This window comes from Watersipora subatra, chromosome 1 (genome assembly GCF_963576615.1).
Source record: "Watersipora subatra chromosome 1, tzWatSuba1.1, whole genome shotgun sequence".
In the NCBI taxonomy this organism is placed as follows: Eukaryota; Metazoa; Bryozoa; class Gymnolaemata; order Cheilostomatida; family Watersiporidae; genus Watersipora; species Watersipora subatra.
This window is the reverse complement of record NC_088708.1, coordinates 66,079,355-66,103,787: the sequence shown is the minus strand read 5'-3', so window position 1 is coordinate 66,103,787 and position 24,433 is coordinate 66,079,355. Positions and strand designations below refer to the sequence as shown.

General features: G+C 35.7%; 2 protein-coding genes across 2 annotated transcripts; one reads left to right on the top strand and one right to left on the bottom strand.

Annotated features, from left to right (window-relative positions):
* Positions 1–3,106: 3,106 nt before the first annotated feature.
* On the bottom strand, positions 3,107–11,337 carry LOC137386023 (cilia- and flagella-associated protein 91-like). Its single transcript, XM_068072674.1, has 11 exons — positions 11,212–11,337; positions 10,177–10,501; positions 9,806–10,053; positions 9,065–9,242; positions 8,667–8,824; positions 7,743–8,065; positions 7,023–7,211; positions 6,641–6,787; positions 6,163–6,384; positions 4,089–4,237; positions 3,107–3,573 (listed from the first exon to the last, which is right to left on the bottom strand). Exons 1-11 carry the CDS (start codon positions 11,279–11,281, stop codon positions 3,378–3,380), a joined length of 2,205 nt encoding a protein of 734 aa, XP_067928775.1. The 5' UTR covers positions 11,282–11,337; the 3' UTR covers positions 3,107–3,377.
* On the top strand, positions 7,128–21,037 carry LOC137386025 (protein FAM32A-like). The gene is made up of 6 exons (XM_068072676.1): positions 7,128–7,238; positions 7,811–7,956; positions 16,140–16,243; positions 17,760–17,904; positions 19,378–19,431; positions 20,322–21,037. Exons 3-6 carry the CDS (start codon positions 16,185–16,187, stop codon positions 20,388–20,390), a joined length of 327 nt encoding a protein of 108 aa, XP_067928777.1. The 5' UTR covers positions 7,128–7,238; positions 7,811–7,956; positions 16,140–16,184; the 3' UTR covers positions 20,391–21,037.
* Positions 21,038–24,433: the final 3,396 nt, after the last annotated feature.

Sequence of the window (24,433 nt, the reverse complement as noted above, 5' to 3'; positions counted from 1 at the left end):
TGCAACCTTGACATAGCATTTGCTATTCAGCAAATACATGAATACTGAACGAGTCATATGGTTAGCCTTAGCTTTTAGTCGTGAACTCTGGTCTCGCGTCTCCCCGCTCGCAAGCCGTAGAAGTGAGCTTGCACTAAATTTCTTAAATGTATTTACCCGAAGTTCTCGCAAACATTTATGAGACGTTGACCTTAGTTAAACATTATTATCACGCCAACAAAGTAAACAAAGCAATCTTTTTTGTTACCAGCATTAACCGTAAATAACCCAACTTGGTATGTAAATGGCTAAATGTGCAATGAGTATTTTAAAATGACAATAGAGAAAAACTGATTACCTATAATGATATTTAAAAGATATGCTGGTTTTTTGTGCAACTTCTGCAATTACGAAACTAAATACTGGCTTTTTTGTTTTAAATATAAATAACTGTAGTCTACACTTTTATCCGTTTTTTTCAGAATTTAGAGTAACTATTTGACTATTTCACAACTGTTGATGTGTACAGACTATGCAGAGCTGCAGCACACTTATCTGTCTAAGTTTAGCCATATATGTATGCCGAAGCACCCTTGCAAATATTTTTGCATACTGTGACATGTTGTTTCAGCAAATTGCCAGATGTATTGGAGCAAGCCACCTCCCAATACTAAGCTGTGACAATTTGATGAGTATGTGAACCATAGGTAGTATTGTTATATCTAGAATCAGTTATGTACAGATATACATGGAAAGGATAACAAACTACACCAACTTCCTTAACAGATCCTCTTGGAGACAACATATACAAATTCCGGAAATGAGAAGATCACCATTACAAACCTATTTCTACTTCCAACCTGCCCATTGTACTACCAAGACGAGGAGAACTTGGCATAAGGAAATCTCAGATAATCGCCAAAAGATTACAATCTTAACACATACTATAATAACTTGTGTCATGCGATAGCAAGCTCCGTATCTGACACCGATCTATACCAGTTTTAACATTATGATTGGGGATTACACATTTTGAAATCTCTGCTGATAGAACACAGCAGGATGTAGCCAGGAACTCCCAAAAATTACAATACTCTGAACTGAAGAGTTGAAACATATAGTTCCACTCTTGGACACCAAGGCTAACTCTCAACCCATATATAAGGACGCATATTGACCCACATACTTCACTCTTCAATATAAGCTTCTTCACAGCGGTCAGGCGTGTCTGCAGAACAAGTGGAAGAGTCAACTTTTGGGGAACAGATGGGGTTGACTATATTCTAAGTCTCTAGAAATTACTTTTATAAGTTTAGTCTAGAGTGCAACTTATTATATATTTTCTTGTTCGTAAATAAACATAAGTATTGGGAAACCCCTCTTCGCATACCTTAGAGATTCCCTTTCTCAGAGCATAGTCTTAGATTCTCACATCTAGGAAGGTCTTTTATAGGGTCTTGATTACGTTAATCAACAAAACATTGGTTAAACAGTCATTAATCAGGATTAGGCCTATCTGAGCATTAGTACCAACAATTTAGCAATGCATCTGCATTTGATAATAAACTCGAGCTACTCCCTAATAGTTGTAAGATTGATTGATAGGATAATTCAATACTATCAATAATCAACACAGCAGTATTCAGCATATTTCTGTTCTCCAGTCTTCCCCTAAATTTTTTTCCATTTGTACTAATCGTCAAGCTTTCTGTGCATGCTCAATGATGACCTTCTCTAAGTGAAAACGTGGAAAAAATTGTTTATAACACGCACTAAAGCATCAAAGAAAATAGAGTCATACTAGCGGCAATATGTGATATGGCCTTAAAAGCTATAATTAGTTCCATAATAGCAGTTTAAAAATATTTCCATCAGATTTAGCAATTGTAAAGATGTTCAACATAGTGTGATTAACAGCTACCTTGCTATTGGTTTGAAGCCACAATGATGTCATAAAAACTGACTCGATTATGTATTAGCTGGAACTCTTGCTATCAAAGTCATGGACCACTATGAACAGTGAAATTTGTGCATATTCAGACGAAGGGAGTGACTTATCCAAAATTGAAACAGATATTATAGTGTTCTTTTCGTGAATTCGTAAAAAGATGCTTGAAACATCCTGGTTTTAAAAGAATTATTAAAAGTTTAAAAAAGCTTTTAGCGTATGAACATTTTACATTTTTCCTCATGAACTGTACTGCCGACCAATGTTTTTTTTCTGATTAATACCAATCCGTAAAAATTTCCTATGGCCAACCAGCAAATTTGTTATTAGTTTAATAAACTGCAAATTGACCTGCCAAGGTTACTCTCTGCTACTCTTTGCTTTGCTTAAGCTTGTATCAAATCTATGTGTCATATTGTAGTGAATGTGGTGACTGTGATGTGGTGATTGTAGCGATATATGTAAACAAACATGATTCTTTCCAAAAATGAAAACAACCTTGCTGGAACAGTAAATAATAATAATTTAATGTCATTCGAGCAGAAGTGCTAGATGCCAGGATTGTTGCTAAATGCTGAATTGTTCATTAAAGGTGACAAGAAAAAACTAGTTTGTTTATTGCATGTGATTTACATTCAATGCTTTTTCTGCTTTTAATGTATGGGTTACACAATCAAAATGCCATGGTCTAAGCAAATGACAACCACATCATTGTTCAATAAATTTTTACTATAATTAGAACAGTTTCTGTACGTCTATCTGAAGCCATGACAAGAGTGTAGGAAAAAAGATTGCCTCTCGTGGGAGTCAAGTTAGGTTGTCAGATTCACAGGCAAGGACGCTATCATGACACAACTAGGGCGCGTTAACATTGCATGGAATAACTTGCCGTATGCTGATTACTCATGATGGTCTTCCACAGTGCATGGTACTGACAAGCGTACTAGTACTGATAATTTACTGCTAGCAAAGTTTTGCTCCGAGGCAAAATATTTAGTAGGCTACTTAACTATGGACTGTTCAATTTTGATAAGTGTTCAATTTTATCTGTCTATGCTTTCAAGGTAAAATGATCCTGGAAAATAATCATCATTGTCACTTTCTAATAATTCTAGCAATTTAAATTTACTATTTATTTGAGTGTTTGTGCAATCACTAAATTGCACACGATTCCAAAGTTATGCACAATAATCACAAGTAGTATATCTCAAATAGAATATAATAGATAGAATATAAAACAGTGTTCCATAACTCTGTTACTGACTCTTGATTGAAAACAAAAGTTCTAATTTGCCGATTAATATCTGTATAAGTCTATCTGTCAGCTGAGTAACAGTCAGTTATACCCAGCAATAGACAATAATTAGTACGAGTGATTTTATATAAATAGACTGATGAAAGCAAAAGAAGTTAAGGAGAGGGAGGTTTGAGCATAGGGTACTTTTAAGAGTTACTGCTTGGCAAATTTTCCAGGATGGTTGTTAATCACATTCTCTCCATCCTTAACAATTTCCTTGTGGGCAGCAAGCAAATACTTTCTCTGACCATTCCTGATCTTTGACCTAAATGTCTCTTTTCGTACCTCTGGCAGTAAAAAGCTATGTACCAGTTCAGCAACAATCTCTTCTGACTCCAACTCCGTCTTCCTGTTAATACACAAACTTGTAATCGTAAATGTGTTATGGAATATGTGTAAATTACATCAGATTGTCTATTTATAGTGTATATTGGTAAGTCACTTTTAAAACTAAAGAGAAATTACTATTGTATACACTCATTAGAGAAACCTTCTGATGAAAGTGTTTACATGAAGTTTTGCAATAAAATACGAAACGATGAATGAACCAACATAACCAATTCCATATGTTCTGTTACTTGACTTTATATGAGTGAGTGCAATTCTACCACAGTTGTCAGTAGTGAACACTGCTTCTAATCTTCATTGTTACCACCACTAACTATATTCATTTTCTTAAAATGTTGTTATTTGTGTTAAAAAATTACCATCCCACATCCACCATCTCACCGCCTAGTTGTGAACCATATACTTTATGCCACTTAATAATTCTCCCCAATTGCTGCAACCATTAACTATTGCATCTACCAACCCTCAGTCTCACCCAAAGCTAGTAACTGAAGATAAATTAATTGTATTTCATACTTGTCCTCAAGTTCATACGCCAGGTCGTTAACCTGGTCAGCAATGACCTCTATCTCCTCCTTTGCTTGCTGAGATGCTGTGTTTTCAATAGCACCAGTGACTATGGACTCAAGGTAGCTTTCCACGGTTGTCTGATGCACCTTCACCAACTACGGAACAGAACATTGGGGCTAAAACATTTTAGTCTAATTGTTACATTAGATTTAAAATATTATATTGCTGCTATCCCACTATCTTTCCATGACTATTAAAATAATTTCAGTGGTTCTTTAATAGTCTTCTTATGCATTCCAAGATCCATAAATAGTTGTATAATGAAATTAATTTGCTCTTTTAAAAAGCAACTTTTTGTATATCATCATACTTATCATCATACCATCATATCATACCGTCATAAAACATTTCCAAAAAAGTACTTCATGGTACTATGTTTAATGTTTTCTCATTTTACCATGAATAAAATTACCCTAAGCATTTTCTTAGAATTATTGAAAGCTATCTACCCTAGGACACTTATGTATTCGCGGCATCTAACTTTCGAATTTTCGCGGTGTCATCCTTTCGCGAAAGTTTCATGTGCGAAACTAAACTATCATAACAAACGAGCGAAAAAGCGAAACTAAATAGCTTTGTTCATTGATACTGTATAATTGAATTTTATAACGACATTTATTTTAACGTTTTTAACGACCACTATAGCATCGTTAAAATATAAACCGACAAAATAATTTGACTGTCAAAATTTATTACGTTATTATTTTGCAATTATTTAGGATTATTTTCCCATTAGGAATGATTTATAATGATAGGAATTTGATGTCAATGCACATGCATTAGTTAGCGTTATCGTTTGCTGGAGACATCAATCAATGCAGTGAGCACCGTGTGTTGAAAGAAAATAAGACACATGCACTGACACTCGCAGTACTACACAAGCAGCTTGGCTCTGGAAAGGTTTGGATTCACCACTGACACCTCTTCAATAACTTGTAATTTTTTTGAGATTTGTTTTGTTTTAAGTGATGTGACTGACGAGACGTTTTTAAATTAAAATAGGCAAAACATGACCGCAGTTAATACGCTCAGAAGAAAACATCTTTTCCTTTTGAGCGTTTTAACAAAGATCAATTTTGCGGATTTTATTTCAAGTTCATTCGGAGGCTTTTTACGCTTTCGATGGGACACGGCCAAGCGGGTGATTGATAAAACCTAATCTTTTGCAAACCTTTATAAAAGTCGTTAACAAAAATATTTTGCCTCTGATGATGATAAAAATGATGCCTAAGAACTACTAGAAGTTGATGTTTGTCTCTATAGCTTGGAATGAGGTGACATTCTACAGCGATAAAAACCGCGTCCATGGCCGTTGGGCAAATAAATTTTCGAATAAAGGATGTTGAGGTCGAGTTATCTGAAGGAATTTATCATTGCGTTGGAACTGACCAAACAAATCCGTTTGAGTTGACCTTGTGTTTGAGATGAAATGTTACATTTTATCTGAGGGCGAGTTTTTCGAGTTGGACTGTACTTACCGTAAAAAATTCCCAAAAAGTTGGGGCGGCTCAGCCGGCCAGCTGCCCCAGTGAAAACTGGCCTGTTGATAGTCCAAGAAACAAATGGCAGCAAGCGATCAAATTGCATTATCGACCTTGCCCACACCATTCTACCTGCGGTTCACAATTACAAACTAGTTGCAAATTGAAATTTTTTTTATCGGTGAACCGAACCTGAGGAATATAATTATGTTTGTTCCACTGCATTTATTTTCACATCACTATATTTTCGCACTCATCAGAGCTGCGAAATTAAGTTGCTTCGAAATTTTACTCTGTGAGCTACTCACGAAACTAAATACTAGCAAAATATAAGTGTCCTAGGGTATATAATATTAACATTTTTGAGTTACCAGAAGGTCATTCTCTCGTTGAACTTTTACTGAGAACATGAGTGTCATGACTTCTTGTTTAGAGTTTCGTGCCTTATATCATTTGATTACATTGAATTCCCCAAATTGATTAAAAAGCCTAGCGTTTGTTATGTGGTAACTATCATTTTATAACAGGATTTGACTAGCCTGTTTGAACATTTCATCCTCCTCTCGTCGTCTACGCTCCTCTACTTGGCGTCGGCCCGACTCTTCTGCTTCCCTAATCCTTCTGCGCCTCTCAGCCAGCATAGAGAAAGCATGAATCCTTCTCTCTTCCTGTAGACGTATCAACTCTTTGGACAGGAAGTCGACTGCTTCACCGACACTGCTTCCTTCCAGTTCACTCAGGGCTTCATCGATGTGAGACTCCTGCAAGCAAAAATAGTTTAGGTGTAAAACATGGAAGAAATGAATATTTAACCTGCAATGTATGTTGATAGACCAAAGAGTAAAATGTGAACAGTATTAGTGTGCAAGTACTGCTAATCTTGAGCAGCCTTTGTTGATTGCATCTCTTGCTTTTTAAATGCTTCTTAAAAAAATGGTACATATATTTAATCTTTTAGACGAATGCGATATTCCTAAGGTGTAGCGATTATAAATGCAGATATTTGTATAAGCCTACCTTGTGGTCATGAAGCATTCTCTGCCTCTGAAGCGCGAGGGTTGCTTGCTTTTCTTGCCTCTTCACCTCTTGTTCAGCGTTTTGCAGAGCATGAGTCGATCTCAACTCTTTTATTAACTCCATTCTCTTCTCCTTTCCTTCAAACATCTGTAACACCCGAGTAATAAAACAGAAACCTTAGAGTTATGTACTACCTATTCCCATTTAGGATAGATTATTATTGGTCACGTTTTCGACAAAGTCACATCCTAGAGCAACAACTCTGTACTAGACTAAATTTTAACATTGCAGTCCAAGTGCTTTGACTCTGTATTGACTCCTTTTTCACTTGGTTGATGATTTTCGCTCTGAACTGTCAGCACTGTCAGTGGTCAGTACCCACCATGTTCTGTATAGCTCTTCCTCTGATAATCTGCTGGAGATAAGTGATAGCCAACTCTTCATCCTCTTCTTCCTCAGGAACAGATGAGACACTCGGAGTCGCTGGCCTCGGAATTGGCTTTTCTATTTTCTGTAGGAACCTAAGAGGCTTAACAGGCTCCTCCTCTTTGTGTTTGGCCTCCACCAGTTGCTGTGGAGAATAATCAGAAAGGTTTGGGTAGGCTGTGTAACAGATAAGATTGTACAAATGCTAATTGGTATGAGTAAAAAGAAGAGAATGCTTAGATCATGCTGCATTTTAAAATTTTTAATTGTACTCGTAATCACTTTACATATGGTGGCTTTTGGATTTTACACTATCGCTAGCTTGCACCTTTGCAATATAGTGAGTCATTTATTAGTTCACAGTCTTGCTTTATCAGCTGCCTTTATATAGCTGTTTCCCACCAGGAGCTCACAAAACATTTTGCAGATCAAATATAAAAAACTATTATAACAGTCTTGCATCTCAATGACGATTATTTGGAATGCATGGACTCAAAAATGCCTAACTTTTGTCAGTTCAAAAGCCATGATATTGATATAGATCTGTACTGATATCTTGTTTACACATACATGCTATTTATCTATATTTTGTAAAACAGGAATAGAACGGAAAAACAGAAAAATAAGAAACAGAAATAAAAGTTTGCAAAAAGGCTGTCATATTACATGGATCTACCTCATGAATCTCCCTCAATTCGTTCTCTTGTCTGAACTTGCGTTTGATGAAGCCAGCCTTTGTTACAGTTTTTGGCTTAGGAGCCTTGATTCTTGGTTGTACCACAAAGTCAGGCAAGAAGTTCTCAAGTTCAAGAAGTCCGTCATAGGTAGAGAGATAGCGGCTTTTAACATTGTAACTCTCAGAGTTTCTGTCAAGGAATACTCCAACTCTGGTCAGTGGTGCATATGTTTGTGAGTCGGGGTTAACATAGTCATTCGTGAAATCTCTTTTTTCCAGTTTGTTTTCTACATTGTCTCGTGATGCCGTGAGCTTCCTTATGGCTGTAAATTACATATTTATTACATATATATTGGCATACATATTGGCATATAAATTACATGTAAATTTATATATGTTTAAGGTCTTGTTAATTGAACTTTTATGTAATTTGTCAATGAATGTTGAATATTTTCAGATGCTTTGAAAATATTTGACATATCTTATACACAAGTCCATTTTGATTGCCGTAATTATTTTAAGAAATTTCATAAGTGGTGTATCTTTACGAAACATTTAACAATAGGGAAAAAACATTTAGGAATGGTGAAAAAAAACTTATTGTGAAGTTTTCTTTCAGTTTCTGTGTTTTATATTCTTTTGAATAAGCTAATAGAACAACAGTCTCAATTAGGCAGTACTGCGCTCTTGTCATGAGACTAAACCATAAGTTAACATTCGGAGCATGAAGTACACTTGCATAAGCTCATAGAATACTGCTATCTGTGGTATAGATTGAGTGCTGCGTTTGTTAGGAGAATAATTTGTAAATGCTGGAGCAAACATTGTATACAAAATAAAAGATGGAATGTAACAAGATGTAACCAAATATAACTGACAACTAGGTATAATAAAAACCATCGAAATCAGCTTCGATCCCCCTACCTCGAATGTGCTCATGTCGAACTTTTTGTATAAAGGCTTCCTTTTCCTTCTGCTTCTTCCTCCAGATCTTGTCAAGCCTCTTGATGTTCAGCTCAGCATGATTATGTTCTCGCTGTTTCAGCAGCTTGGTGAGCAGCTGTAGTCGAGCTTCTTGTAGCCTATGAACCATTAACGTTGAGAACCTTTGCAAGGTCATGAGCAACACTCACTAAGGTTAAGGTAATCCTGAATGTGGCTTGAGTATCATTAGGTACATATGATATATATTGACTAAGTCTAATGATGCAGATTAGTCTTGTATAGTACACACGCACATGCGCTTATCATTGTAACACACTTTTCGTGTTAAGCTATACAAATAGTTCTACTAAGACTACTAGTTAAGTCTGTCTACCTACTTCTCAATTTCCCTTTCTCTTAATGCCCACTCTTGTCTTTCCATTTCATCCATCATCTTACGCCTTTTGTCAAGTTGTGAGACATCACTCAATGGAGGTAGAGTTGCTTCCCATGCTCTCTTAGCTCTCGCTCGTTCAATCATTTCTACTTCGGCTAAACCTGCTGGTAAGCCTCGACCTGAAGCATATGGTATGCATCATTTGCTGAACAGCTTGGCTTCAAATCCTAAGTAGCTTTGCAAAATTGTTTGTTGACACGAGCTTGGTTGAAGCGATGAAGAGTGTAAATGATACAGAAAGTTGCTAATGTTCATTTATATATATAAATCTCAAATTGGGATGTGTGATTCGATTTGTTCAGCTATAGCTATTAAAATCTTGGAAGGAGAAATCTGTATCGCGGAAGATTTGATTTCAGAATCTCCCGTTCCCTAGACGATATGCTAAACCATTGAGCTTCGCGAGATCGATGGATTCATTGGGCGATATATGTCGCTATGTGGGTGAAAATACATATACCGCTCTTTGTTACTACGCAACGTCAATTTATGCTTGCTCTCACAGCTCTTAGTACGTTTAGCAATAGGTTACTAGCTTACTCAAATTAGCCATTGGCAATGTGCCAAGCAAGTGGCAGGCAATTTCATTACCTATCACAGTTTACAAGCTGATTTTTAATACCCATGTAACGCCGGGCATCCTTCTAGTTAATATGCAAAAAATTGTTTGTCCTGAACTCACCAAATGAGAGAGTAGCTAGTGTAAGTAGCTCTGGTTGAGATCCTGGCCTCACTACATATTCAGGACTGTAAGGGTCGGTCTGCGCTTCCCCATCTCTGTAATCTGTTTGTGTTTGTACTGTCTTAGCTAATGGTGTGGCTGGGCGGTGCATCTGAGAGTGAATCGCATCCGCTGCCATAAGAGGATCATTTCTAGCTGAGGCTAGTAAGACATCTGGAGCAATCTGCTGCAGGAATGGAATGTGTGGTCTACAAATGCAAAATAAACAAACTTCAAACTAGGTCAAAAGTTAGCATGAGCAACCTTACAATATCATTTTAGTGAAAAAAGTATACAGATATATTTTATAGCTGTATTTTATTCAAACTAACCTCTTGAAATACTTTGCTCGATTTCGACCTGAGACTTCTGCATCTGCAAAGGTTTTAGGCGGGACCTTTGTACATGGCTCATAGTTGAAGGTTGTATGTCTGATTAGTGCCTCTCTGGCTTGCTCGGCATATCCTGTCCACTGCCGTGAGACAAACTTAGGCACTGGGTCTGTCATCTCTAACTCATAAGTAAATCTTGGATGGTGTCTAAGTTCACTGAACATTTTTGGGTAGCTTGGCACTTTCTTAACTCTATCTGTGTTTGTGTGAGCTTGAAATGTAGCCCGGGCATGATCTCTTTCACTTGACAGTGTGTGCAGTGGATCTAAAATTTAAATAAATCTTTACAGCTCATTTTGTTGTTAAAGTTTTTTATACCTTTGAATTTTTTAAGTATAAATACAATTGTTGGCTATCTACAACAACTTCATTTCACATTTTGTACTAAGCAATGATTATCTGATTCTATATTATTAATGACAAATATAGTTCTACGTTTTGTATTAGTCTAACAAATATTTTGTGGTTTGCTAATCAGTAGTTATAGTGAACTTAACATAAATTTGTTGCAAAATTAAGTTACTAATATTGTTTTAATATTTTATAAATGTTAAGGCATCATACTGTTAAAGTAACAATATCCATACACCTACTGCAAACTGCAACAACATATAATATAATACCGGCTTCCTTCCACTTTTTGGGATCGCATACAACACAGTGTTTTTATAGAGATATATAAAGGCTACTAAAAACGTAATTCAGACTACATAATAAATCAAAAATAAAATTGAAAACTGACAGCTCGCAGTAACAAAAACTTATAATAAGACTAATTGTATCAAAATTTCGCTAAACACATTCAAAAAATTCTGATTTGTAGCATAAGTGACATTATCATTAATATGACAAAAGTATACATATAGCTTCTTCGATGGAATATTAGAGATGATTTTGTGGAATTGACACATTTTAGGAAAGTGTGCTATATGCTAGTGAATAAAATATCAACATTATCGGTTTTAGTGAATATACCATAAAGATAATCATGACGTCTGGTAGGCATCACATTTGATCTCCGTACTGTCTGTGTTTGAGCAGCCATTTTGCTTGTAAAGTTTTTGTAAAGTCTTAAATCTACAAGACGTTCACAAAAATCCGTCACATTTCCATCTCTCTACATTCAATGTTGCTATAGTGACGAGTTCCCGATATAATATCATTGCGGGTGTTAGCTATGCGCCCCATCATAGTTTTACTTGAAGATAGTTGCTATTGCTAACTGACACTCCAAATTACGATTGTGTAAGCCTCAGATTCAAAAACTGTTTTGAGTTATTAGCGAGGCGTTTCACAATTTGTTGCTTTTTTAAAGCTACACTATTTACAGCACATTTTGGTAATCATGCGAAGGTCAAATGTAAGCGGTAATCATGATGTCGTTTTTAAAGCGGTCTGATACGAATGCCGACAAATGTAAACGCCGCCTGACTCTTAGGCGGCATCATAGAAATATATGCGAACGATTGGGTGTTGCGTGACTAACTGAAGAGAAAGAGAAAATAACTCCGCTTTCATTTCTCTGACAATCTAAACTTTACCCCTTAATTCATCGTTCCAAAAAATTTTCAACTCAAGGTTTGACTGTTGTATTGCCATTCATTTTCCTATTGTACAATTTATGAAGTATTCACAAATTTTGATAGTTAATGATGGTAACAGAGTGTGCACCGACTGTGAAGTAGGATTTTTTTGGTCTGCCAATTGATCATACTTTGACTGTCTAGAATGCAATATGTACCATGAAAAAATTGTGAAAAATGTGTTTTACTGGAATATGAAGTAGTAAGCTATTATGTAATCTTGCTAAACTGCTAATACTTTGTAAAATTATTAACATGATCATTGCATAGCTAAATAACAAGTTATAATCAGCTTTGATTGGAATAAACATTGTTTGCACTTATGGCATTGATATGTTAAATGAAATTTGTGTGTACATGTATAAATTACTTTGTCGTATGATTGCAGAATACGTTCTTAAACATATAAAATATTTTGCATGCGTTTGCTCTTAAATTGCTGATTGCACCCTAGAGTTCAATGCAAAGTTAAGGGTGCACACTAATTCATCTATAAAAGTAATTTTATTTTGCAGTTAAAATGGCTCTTTTTGTAAAACTATTATTTTACCTTACACTTGCCATTCTTCTTTACCAACTTGATCTTGCAAAGGTTTTCTTATGAAGGCATGTATTATTCCATCCTTTACAGGTGAATATACAATAGTTTAAGATTTTTCAGGTCAATTACTACTCGTAACTATTGATTATAAAGCAATATTGATGTGGCTATGCAAATTTCACAAACAACAGATGTTTCGCAGATTGGTGTTTTATATCTTATTTTTGGTAGGATAACAGTTAATTTTTTTAGTTTAAGTACCATAAATTTTAGTAAAAAGATGATCTTTTAATTTTGGGTTCAAAGTCATAAAGCATGACAATCATATTAATATTCTAGATGCTGTAGTTAATTCTAAAGAGTCAAGTAGTAGCGAAATGTTAAGTTGGAGTTGTCCTATCTTGCAAACTCTACGTCGAGTTCTAGCTTGCTCGCCCTTAATTAATTTACGTACGGTAAGATAGACTGTACACGGTCACTTCACCGTTCGATATAGTTGGCAACCAGCTCAGAAGACGCTTATTCTAAAATCGAAATAGCTTCATCCGGTCTAGCGATCTTGGAAATTGTAATTGTGTTTTGTTACTCATCACATTTTTTCCTATTAAATCTGATTAAAACATTTTGGTTTAAAATCTGCTGTAGTTTCTAACGCAATACTTGCCCATAAACATTAATTCGATTGGCTTGCAGTAGCAAGAACAACTCCACTAGATTTTCTATGCAGCTTGACTTGGCTTTTCACTAAACATCTATAGTAATATTTTCGTCAAATAAATGTACTTATGGTAATGATAAGTATTGTAGGCAATCACCTGTGTACTGGTCTTATAGCAAAATTTAGAGCTTATCAGAAAGACAGGGACTGGTCGGCCAGGGGGAGGGGTACCAACTGCAGGGCATGATCAGAATCTAATCCAGTTCGTGTTTGTAGTCTACTTGCTTATTACGTGCGCTTCCACTGCAGCTGTCTTTGGTTGTTTTGAGATTACAATTACAAGCATTAAAATGGCACGTGAATTTAATTAATACAATTACACTTATTATTTTCAACTAGTTCATGTGTTTAGTGGTGAGATTTTGTAATCAATAAAATTTCTATCGAAGTTATATTCATCAGTGAGAGCAAGTCTTCGTGTCTTCTCTGAGACACTAAAAAGCCTACTAAAGCTTTAGCAGATTCGATGTTTATCATGGTTATAACCTTTATTCAACAGGTTTCTTGTAGCCTATTGTGCCAGAGTATTGAATAAATTTTGTTTGCCGGACTCAACATAGAGCAGTGTTGCCACAATGTAACCGCGTGCACCCTACAAGGAAAACTGAACCTATCACATTTTTAGTACATTACAACCAGAGGGCACCAAAACTGACTGGGTATTTTGGCTGTAAACTTAGGTACCTAACAAATTAAATTGCTGTTTTGCTATCACGGATGGTTTTCAAACAGAATGCCGTACTGTATACCTACTGCTGTGCAACTAGCCTTGTTCAATAAGAGAAGGCAGAAATCAGCTTAATATTTTTATTGTATTTAACAGGAAAAATGGTGTTGTCATCAACTCTGTGACTACCACATTCAATAGATAGTTCTGTATTTAATTCAATATTCTTGGCTTATCTACTTTGGTTTAATGTACTTCTTTACTTGTTAAACCTTACTCATTATTTTTTTAGCTGAGTTTACTATACTCTGCAATTCGGATTATTTTTGCAAACAGCTGACCTAAGCAGCTATCTGAATAATAAATTCAATTACGAATGTCTGTGTTTTAATTTAGTTCACAATTAGTTGATTTTTACAACTACCCAATTAGACATGAAAATATAAATACACAAGTTTTAATAATCAGTTGTTTAGTATTCAGCATCAAGACGAAGTGCGGATGTGCTGACAGATTGCCGGAGGCCTGACCCAGTATTGTGTGAGACATATTTTTGTCTGAGTATGCACTGTAGCTAATTGCAATGTGGTACAGCCTGCACCTCAAATCCTATCTAGTCACAAGCTATACAATTGTTATAGTGTTGTTGAAGAAGCTGAAATACTTACATTTCATGAGGTCTCTAGATCATTGCCCATAATTCAGATTAGCAAAGACCGATGGCTTCATCTTGTATTTGATTATTGAAACAATGTGCCAAGTAGTAAATGAATTTTGACCATTCTCTAATAGTCAGTAGCCTTCTCGTGCTTCGAATCATCAACCAATTCATGGAATATGTTGAAAAATATAAAGTAAAGCAATGCTTGTAAACAAATACGGTAAAATAAAATATGCATACAGTGATGTTTTTAACAATGTCTATATTATCATCAACATTATCACAAAACAATTGTGACTAGTTCAATAACAATAGTTATGGTTAATCCCTGGGTACAGTTCTTGTTGCAAATGTAATAGAAAATGTTTACAAAAACTGAAATGGAGTGAAGGTTAAATAAATGAATCTTTAAAAAATTAGTTCATTAGTTGCATTTTTTAAAGGAAGTCATCGTAACACAGATGAGAAATACTGTAAAAATGTGCTAAGAGAAATATGCAGTTAAGGTAGCCTATGTTTCACAGAAATTGTAACTAATGTGATTTTCAAAATGTTATACATATGATAAGAAAAAAGATATACCAAGTAAGCGTACAATTCAAGCAAACAAGCAGCTTGAATAGTATAAGGGTGAAATCATGACCCTTTCATATCTTCATGAGCTAAATGTAAAACACTTCATAATGCAGCATATTGTTTTCCAATTTTTTTGTCTCTAACGTGGGCTGAATTATTAGGACATTACTCAATTCATTGTAATGCACTGAAGAAGAATCCAGTTAAATATCATTACCATGGTTTATTTATTCAATGCCTATTTATTTTTAGTTCGTTGTAGATAAAGTGCTTTGTGCATGCGTTTCCACTATCCGGAATTACCCTTGCGAATCTCTTGAAACAAAGCTTGCATATTTTTCTCACTAACTAATATTGTTTATTTTAGAAATCATGCTTCGGTGTTTCTAGGACCATAAAAGTGTTACTTTCTAAAAGCATCTTTTAAAAATATAGGGGCTTTTATTTCGATAAGAATATGTATTCACTCGGATTCCTATTCTACCATCTCCTACTCTACCAGTCTTCACTTGTTTAATTAATATCACGGTATACTTATTCAGTAACAATAATGAATTAATTGTTTGCAGCAAGTTAGAGCAGAGTTATTTTTGTTTTGTGGATGTTAAAAAGTTGCTTCAATCATTTAGTGGCAGCTTTTGCTGACTCAAATATAATCTTTTTCAATATAATGCATGTTTGTTTTATTGAAAGTACAGTCAAACATGGATAAATCGAACTTCACGGGACCGAGCGAAAGTGTTCGAATTATCAGAGCGTTCAAGTTATCAGAGCACTGTCACAAGTCCATGTATTTACTTGTTTATTAGTAGATACATGTACATATACAAACTACAATATAAATCAAAAGCACAAATGGCTTGTTTCAAATTAAATGCTTCTAATGTAAAGTTTAAAACATTTTTATTAAAAAGTATAGAGATTTTTCTATCACTTGAGATTGGTTTGTTGTTTGAGGTGATGTTATTGCCAGGACGTTTTTTAGATTGACATTGGCAAAACTTGGTCGTTGCTGAAATGCTCAAAAGAAAAGACATCTTTTTCTTTTGAGCGTTTTACCCACGATCAATTTTGCTAAAAAAGATTAAAAAAAAGGCTGAACCGTCTCATTTAACTTTTACCTATCATCGTTTTGTTATTTTACACTCAACTTTTAGGTGCGTACCAAGAAATCTGGATGTGAAGTTGAAGAAAAGTGAACCATGTCAGACCTTTATTCTTCGGCGGGTGGTCGCCTCAAATTTTCTAAATCATCAAAAAAGTAAGTCAGTTCTTATTTTCCAGCGAATTCTGCATATTTGCTGAAATGTCTTTTAATTTAAGGGTTGCGTCATCTTGTTTTATTTGTATGAAACAAGGAAGAAAACTCCTAAGGTAACCTAAAGGTTACATAGAGCATATTCCTAGCAGTTTGTAGATGTAACAAAGATTATTTTGCTTTTGGCTAGTCTCTCATATTTGATGGCAGCAAATCGTGACATTTGTATGGGATTTCTTATTTGGCAAGCGCTTGATGACACTCGTGGGACTGGTTATTAGCTCAACCGGATCTTCAATAGTAACTCTTTTAAAAACTTCCAAAATAGCTTGTAGTTTTAGCAGCTATCAATGCGATTTTCAGAAAGGCCGAGAAATTACCCTATAGAAAGTTACTGCATGTGCTTATGTTAAATATGATGACAGAACAAATAAAACTGGAGTTGTGTTTAGTCTGAACTTCACTCTCTAATTGCTGCTCATATCGTCTTACCTGGACAATGCCAAATTCTTTTTGCACTGATTTGATTTACAGGGGAATCTAATTATTCACGTGCTGTTGGGGTCATACATCAATTTGTTGCAATTTCCGAGTACTCAATGTATATGCTAACTCAAATAGGAATTTAACTGTTATGTAATCTGTGCTGAGCATTGTTCTGGTGTCTATTTTTTGTATAGATATCCATAGCATTTGGTTGAGAGTGTGCTCCATTTGTATCATCACAAACTCCCGTATTATCCCCTCACGGCTAAGAAATTTTCTCCACAAAGTTAAGTTTTTAAGTTTGCAAATAATTGCACCATTAAACTCCCTTCCATTTGAGTGTATTTCCCTTCATTATTCCGTTTAGTTGTTTGGTATGGACTCGGTGATAACAAATAACGCTATTATCTCTAAATATTAATTTGTTCATTCAGGTTCAGTTGAAGCAACCTATATTAAAAACTACATTGAAATAACTTATATTCAAATGAGGCCTGTAATTTAATAGCTATTTTCTTTGCACAAAACAAGAAATGCTGTCAGGTAGAGTTGCCGGTGCTTGTCCAGAGTTAATCTCTTATTAGAGTGTAATCGCCTTCCACTCTCCACCCACAAACCTCGCAGGATAACATTTAAAGCTATTTAGTAAATAATTTTCTCTCTGCGTATTATAGCGTATAAACATCGGCAACATCGGTTTAGTATCTTAGAATTGTTTCTACGATAAGATGATGATGTCTTCATAATATATATAAGAGCTCCAGGCATGGCACCCCAAATGGTTCCATACCTTTTCTGGCTCCTGTCACTAGTCTTATTTGTTAAATAATTAGGCGCTCAGGATTTTAAATTTCAGAACAAACTTCTGACTTATACTATTCAACTTTTCACAGCCCTAGTATTGCGACTCTGTTCTTGAGGGACTCTAAAAAGATCCAGGCATGTCATTCTGCATGTTAGCAAGAAGTATGGACTCTGTTAGTCGAAACAGCCAAAGGTTTCATTGTTTCAGCTGCTCACTTTGTTTTCGCAGAGAAAAGCGTAAGAAGTCTAAAAAGAGCAAGGAGAAGAAAGAGGTGGACCCTACGGATGAGTATGAAGAGCACACAGAAAAGATGAGAGCCAAGAAGCGCAAGACTCCTGCTGAACAAGCGTTTGAAGAGGCTAAACGGAAAAAGGTAGCGCTGGTTACTTTTTGTCTAATACACTGATGATTAGACTACTGTTACAGACAGATACACTCTCATTTGGACAATTTTGCTTGCATAACCTACCTCATCATATCTATAGGCCTTCATTTTGTTTGGCCTTACTATCGCTAGGTGTCACGAGTGGCATGTTGTTTGTTGTGTTTTTGTCATCCTGACAGCTCTGGAATGAAAAGGTGTTATTCAACTGTCTCTCATTGTCAGCCCGCGGCATGGCAATCCATCACTGCTCTGTATATAGTAATTCCATATAATTTGGTCTATGTCGCTCATATCAAATATCTAAGACAGTTTTAGGTCACATACCAGTATTGAATCCCACTTGCTAAGTATATTTCAATATGTAAAATATTCTCCCATGATCATCCACCTCCCAGCATTAGTACAACTGAGTGGTTGCATTGGAATGTTGCCTGACTTGAGAAGTAGATATGTGGTTATTTAGAAGGAAGTTTTATATTTAGGATTGCTGCATCAAGTTGCTACAAAAACCACAATTCACTTGCTATAGCCGTGTATCAGCAAAAGCATGAGTCTTCATCTACAATTGGCAGCCTTTGTTTTTTTTTGTGGTGTCAAACGCTTTCAGAATTTTTGCATAAATTTGTTATGCAACACACATGATCTGACAAATTCATCATTACCTTTACACCACAAGAATTTTTCTTTACACTTAGTTCTTATAGAAAGGAGGGGAGCTTGTTGAGAGTAATAAGAGTATGGGAACCCTGCTGTTTAACAGGCTGAGAATACTCTGGCTGTAACCTCTTGTTGATTGCTTACTAAACACAGAGTGGATGACAGTTGATGGAGCTATGCATGTACTCATCATTGTTATGCGTGTTGTCAGCCAACTGTGTGATTTTTAGTGAGAATGTTTGTAGACAAACCCCTTTTTTTCTGTATTTCATGACCGTAGTCACGTACAGCTCCCCATGCATAGGGTCAGGGGGGTGCTGCAACATTCCTGTTTGCAAGTTGATTAGGATTGGAGTTGTGCCATCTCTATGTGGAAGTTATAATTTCAAGCCTTTTGACATTTTTCAATGCGAGTTGCACTTGAAAGTAGCTTAGTTATCTTTTGCTGGGATCAGATGTTTATAAGATAGCATGTGCATACGTTGCTACTCTCTAGGCAAGCTAGAACATTCCAGTGTCTAAGTTGTTCCCTTCTCAATCTAATGCCGTGTGAATTGTACCCTATGCAATTTTCAAAACTCATCTTGATTTTATTGCTGTCTTGAACAAACAGACTTAGTCTTTAGTGCTATGACAACTCTGACATGGATATTCTGTTGCCAATAACAATGGTGCCATGTTTGTTGTTTGTCCTAGGACAACAGTTTTTGCGTGTAAACACATGCTTTCTAGATTAAGTTTGGTGATGTCACTAAACAAATGATGCTCAGATGTTGTGTTGTAATATTTTGGCATGTTTTGTAGCAAGATAAGGAAATGCTTAAGAGAGCAGAAAAAACGCACAAGGAAAGAATACTGGTAGGTGTCTTTTACTTGTTGGTCTGACATGCGGCTTTTATCAACTTATTCAAATTTAAACTGACAGCTTCGAAGGGTTCTGTTACAGTTGCTAAAGAGAATAACCTCATTTTCTGTTTACAGTTCTCATAAAAAACCTTGACATTCAAATACTGATACTATATTTACTTCATACAATGTAGGTTCAAACTGTGGTTTACTGAAGCAAATGTTCTATCAGCAAATATCAGATTACATTTACTTAGTTTAATTTATTCTAAAGCTAGAAAACCATGTCAAATGCTTCAATAATTATCTAAAGCATCGAGAAAAATGTGTTATATAAAACCATGTAAAAGACTAAACTATGTGTAATTAAATCAATAAAGTAATAATTAGTAAAATGATGAAGTTATTGCTCAGCGGTAGTCAGTAATAGAAATAAGTGGTGTGACAACTCCAACTTATACTAGGCAAGAATAATTCAAGAGAACAAGCTATTAATTCAAGCCTGACTAAGAGAGCTTGAATTAACTTGATCATTTTTATTATTTTTATGTTTTATTATCATGTTTCTTTACTTTTTTATTTTTGCTAACAAAGTTAATGTTTTGAACAATTTTGGATGTTGTCTGCTGAAAATTATTTCGTATGGTGAAACAAATATTTGCTCAAAATTTTACAAAATTCGTACATGGAGGTGATCATGAGTTGAGGTTTGACTAGGCAGTGTACAGAATTGTTTGTGAGAGAATAACTCTGAATTTTGAGTGTCTCATTTTGCTCTAAGTAGTTATTTTTCTGAATTTGTTTGTTGATTTGTGGATTGACGTACAGGAGATTTATGCATAGTGTGTAAGTCTGATACTACTTGCTATGGATCTCTCATCGCTCAAAATTTGTGCTTGCAGGACTTCAACAGCCATCTCGACTCACTCTCGGAGCACTATGACATTCCCAAAGTCAGCTGGACAAAGTAAAATTACAAATTCATCCCTGTCGAGACTTGCTCGGTGTCTTCCACTCGAGCTCTTTACTATTCTATTGGTTTGCAATTGGCAGCAGATAATGGTGGTTAGTCTGTAAATATTATTCTTCATAAAAGTCTATTTATATCTTGTACCACTGTCAGTATTTATGTATTTGTACAAAAAGACTGTCTCATATCAGTTATCCTAGTGTTTGATGCTGATATAAGCACACTCACACATCATCCCAAGGCATTATATAGACTAGCAACTGTGCAGCAGGTTGAATGCATATGGAATGCTTGCTTTTGTCTATGCAGTTAGCAACCTTTGGTGTAGCAATGATGGTCATCGCTTTTTCAGTGTTCGTTGGCTGGTATTTGGGTCAACAATATCTATATCTAATGGAATTTGTGACAGCGAGTATTTTAGAACAGACTTCTAGACAGTGGCTAAAATGCTGCCAAGCATTGATATTTAATACTAATATGCTTGTCATTTACAATTATGCCCTCGATAACAAAGAAGTTAGAGCAAAGATCATTTTATTCAATTGCCAACCAAATAGCCCTTTGTACCAGAATGAAGTATGATTTACACTTTATCATTGACAGTTTATATCAAGTGCATCCCTAATAAAGTCTGTCTTGTTCGCTTGAGTTTCGTGTCTTTCTCTTGAGGCTTCCTTTTCAATTAAATTGAAGTGCCCTACTTTGTTTCAAATATCCATGCTGGACGGATGGTCACCGGCAAATTCTGATTGGTCTCGTAAAATATATCTATGAACATCATTAGCAGCATCATATTTTATGACTTGCGTTTTTGCTAACGATAACCTTGTAAGGTAAGCTGTTAGCCTGTGAACTGTATGTGCGGAAGCGTATTGTACTCTTGCTGCATTTCTTGGCATCTGTTCTTATCTTAAAAGAATATTCCTGCTGAGCGAAGATAACATCTCTCCCCAGGCCATCGTCTCTATCATGTGCACGCTCTGCATTCATGCAGATTGATCTGCCGACATGGATTTGCTAGTCACACAAAACCTTTCCATTTGTGACCCGAGGTATGCATATCCCGTGGCTCAATATCCTGTAGTATTAGGAAAGAGTATGTGAAAGGTCGGTGGGCTATTATTCTAGACAGTTTGGCATTGCCTAGTATCATAGCCTATTTAGACTGAGGCAGGCACTTGCTACCAAATGGTGATTCCTGTCAGAAAAACTATCACTGGAAATTATAGATAATACTAGTACATCTATGCTGGTGGTTTGGTGTGTTGTAAGAGATCATTAGCAGAGGGTAAAATGTTGGTCTACCAAGCGGAGTTGTGAGATCAAATCCCACAGAAAGTGACTTTTTTTTCTACCCTCTTATCATGTATTTGGACAGACAGACAGTCACGGCTCTTATTATAGTAAAGATTGATCATAAAAGTAGTGGACCCCTCATTTTCTTCAAACATGCCTCAGGCTCTAGTAAGGCAATAATTCATGACAACCTGTTGTTGCTGCTGACTCAACATATGATACACAAGTACAGCATCGGGAGTTTTCTTATGGGTAAGATGACCAGTAGAATATATTAAAATACATTTAGCATAGTATCATTGCAGTCTGAGATAGATATTCCAAATTCATCTTTTATCAATAGCACTCGTTTAAAACTAAGTTAACACGAGTTGTTTGCATCAAAACGTACGGAAGAAGCTGTATCCAATATTTACGGTGAATCGAGACTATTTGAATGACCTTGGAACTCTGAATAAGTTCCTCGCATACCAGAGATTTGTGCAAACAATGGATCTCAGATCTCATCAAATAAACCCTTTCCCTATCTTCCTTTAATTTACATTCTTTCGTGTCTGATCCAAGCCTGAATTTTAATTGATACAATATTTAATTTAACCTTTCTGCTGCCCTAGTGTGAACCTTTCTGCTGACTTGGTACCTACGTATTCACATCAGTCAAGGGATTGGATGTAGCCTATTCAGCATGATTTGCACACACAAGCTATAAAATGGTAAACAAATGCATCACACCGATGTGTCTGATGCTTAACCAGTCTCAAAGATTGCAAATATAAACTTTTTTTAGAGGTAATAAATTTAAAATTTTTTACTTGTTTACAAGTAAACAAGTAAAAAAATTTTACTTAGGAAGTAAAAATTTTTACTTGCAAAAACTTGTACTTCCTATGTTATCTCGTTGTTAACGATACTTGTCGTTGGCACCAAGAAGAATCCAAAATGTATGCCTAACCTTGACTTACATTTAATGAGTGACCTTGGCTTACACTTAATGAGTGACCTTGACTTACATTTTATGCGTAACCTTGACTTACACTTTATGCGTAACCTTGACTTACACTTAATGAGTTACCTTGACTTACACTTTATTAGTGACCTTGACTTACACTTTATGAGCAACCTTGACTTACACTTGATGAGTGACCTTGGCTTACACTTAATGAGTGACCTTGGCTTACACTTAATGAGTGACCTTGACTTACACTTTATGCGTAACCTTGACTTACACTTAATGAGTGACCTTGACTTACACTTTATGCGTAACCTTGACTTACGCTTTATGAGCGACCTTGACTTACACTTGATGAGTGACCTTGGCTTACACTTAATGAGTGACCTTGGCTTACACTTAATGAGTGACCTTGACTTACACTTTATGTGTAACCTTGACGTACACTTTATGCGTAACCTTGACTTACACTTAATGAGTGACCTTGACTTACGCTTTATGCGTAACCTTGATTTACACTTAATGAGTGACCTTGACTTACACTTTATGCGTAACCTTGACTTACACTTAATGATTGACCTTGACGCACACTTTATGAGCGACCTTGACTCACATTTAATGAGTGACCTTGGCTTACATTTAATGTGTATGTTTCCATGATGCGCAGTGCTTCGGAGTTGCGCTATCTCCGAATCATGGAAACGGCGTCTTCGCACTGAAATCACTGCGCACTGATCAGTGCGAAGCCAGTGCAAATTCGCAGCAAGGAAACAGCGACTGCGCAGTGGCTGCGCAGTGGCTGCGCATAGCTCTCATGCCGTGGAGACAGATTTTTCGATGGCCATAAACTAGTACAAAGGTTGTTCTGCTAATCTTGTTTTTTTTCACTATTCTTCCGATCTTCTTTCACATAAATTTAATTATAGTCTGCATTCACGAGGATGATGAGGTGATTACTTTCCTGGACTTTGTTATCGATGCCAACACTTCGAAAAATAGGTGGCAAGTCCTAAATTAACGTTTAAATAATATATTACTTAAAAATACTTATTAAAAATATATTATTATGTAAAAAGTGTGTTAAGGTTTGTAAAACCTTGTGAATGTGTATTGTAAATAAAAGTATAATGACGACAGAATAATAAAAAAGACTGTTTATGACGTTCGGTATCCGTGATCGATTGTATTTCTCCATCAGGCGATTCGATTTATACAATTTCTCTTCTCTGGCTAATTTGCGGTATTTGCTGAAAACCACTGCGCAGCATGGAAACGTACAATCCCCTCGACTTCGGAGGGGGCTGCTTCGCAGTACAGTCATACTTCGACTTACGAGCTTAATGCGTTCCGAGACTGAGCTCGTATGTCAATTTACTTGCATGTTGGTGCAATTTATTTATATATAGAACAATTAAATATATATTAATTGGTTTCTATACTCTAAAAAATGCAAATAAAACACTCAAAACGAGATATTGTAACAGAAAAGGCATGTTGGTTATTGACCTAACTTACCACATGCTTTCAAAAAGCAACAAACAAAAAACAATGCAAAGAAATGTGATTAATTAAAAAGGTAAAATTAAATACATACAGTAGCAGCTAATGCTAGCATTTGCCAGGGAGGGAGATATAAGTGTTATTCTGCATTACAACAGTTGAATTTGATAAATTTGGATTTTATCAAAGTCTTAAAAAACAAACTTAAAAGCAAACCTAAAAGCAAACTTTCATTTTTCGTAATTAAAATTTCTTTGGCGTTCATAATTGGAAGTTTCTCGCTGGTTAGCTAATTTTTC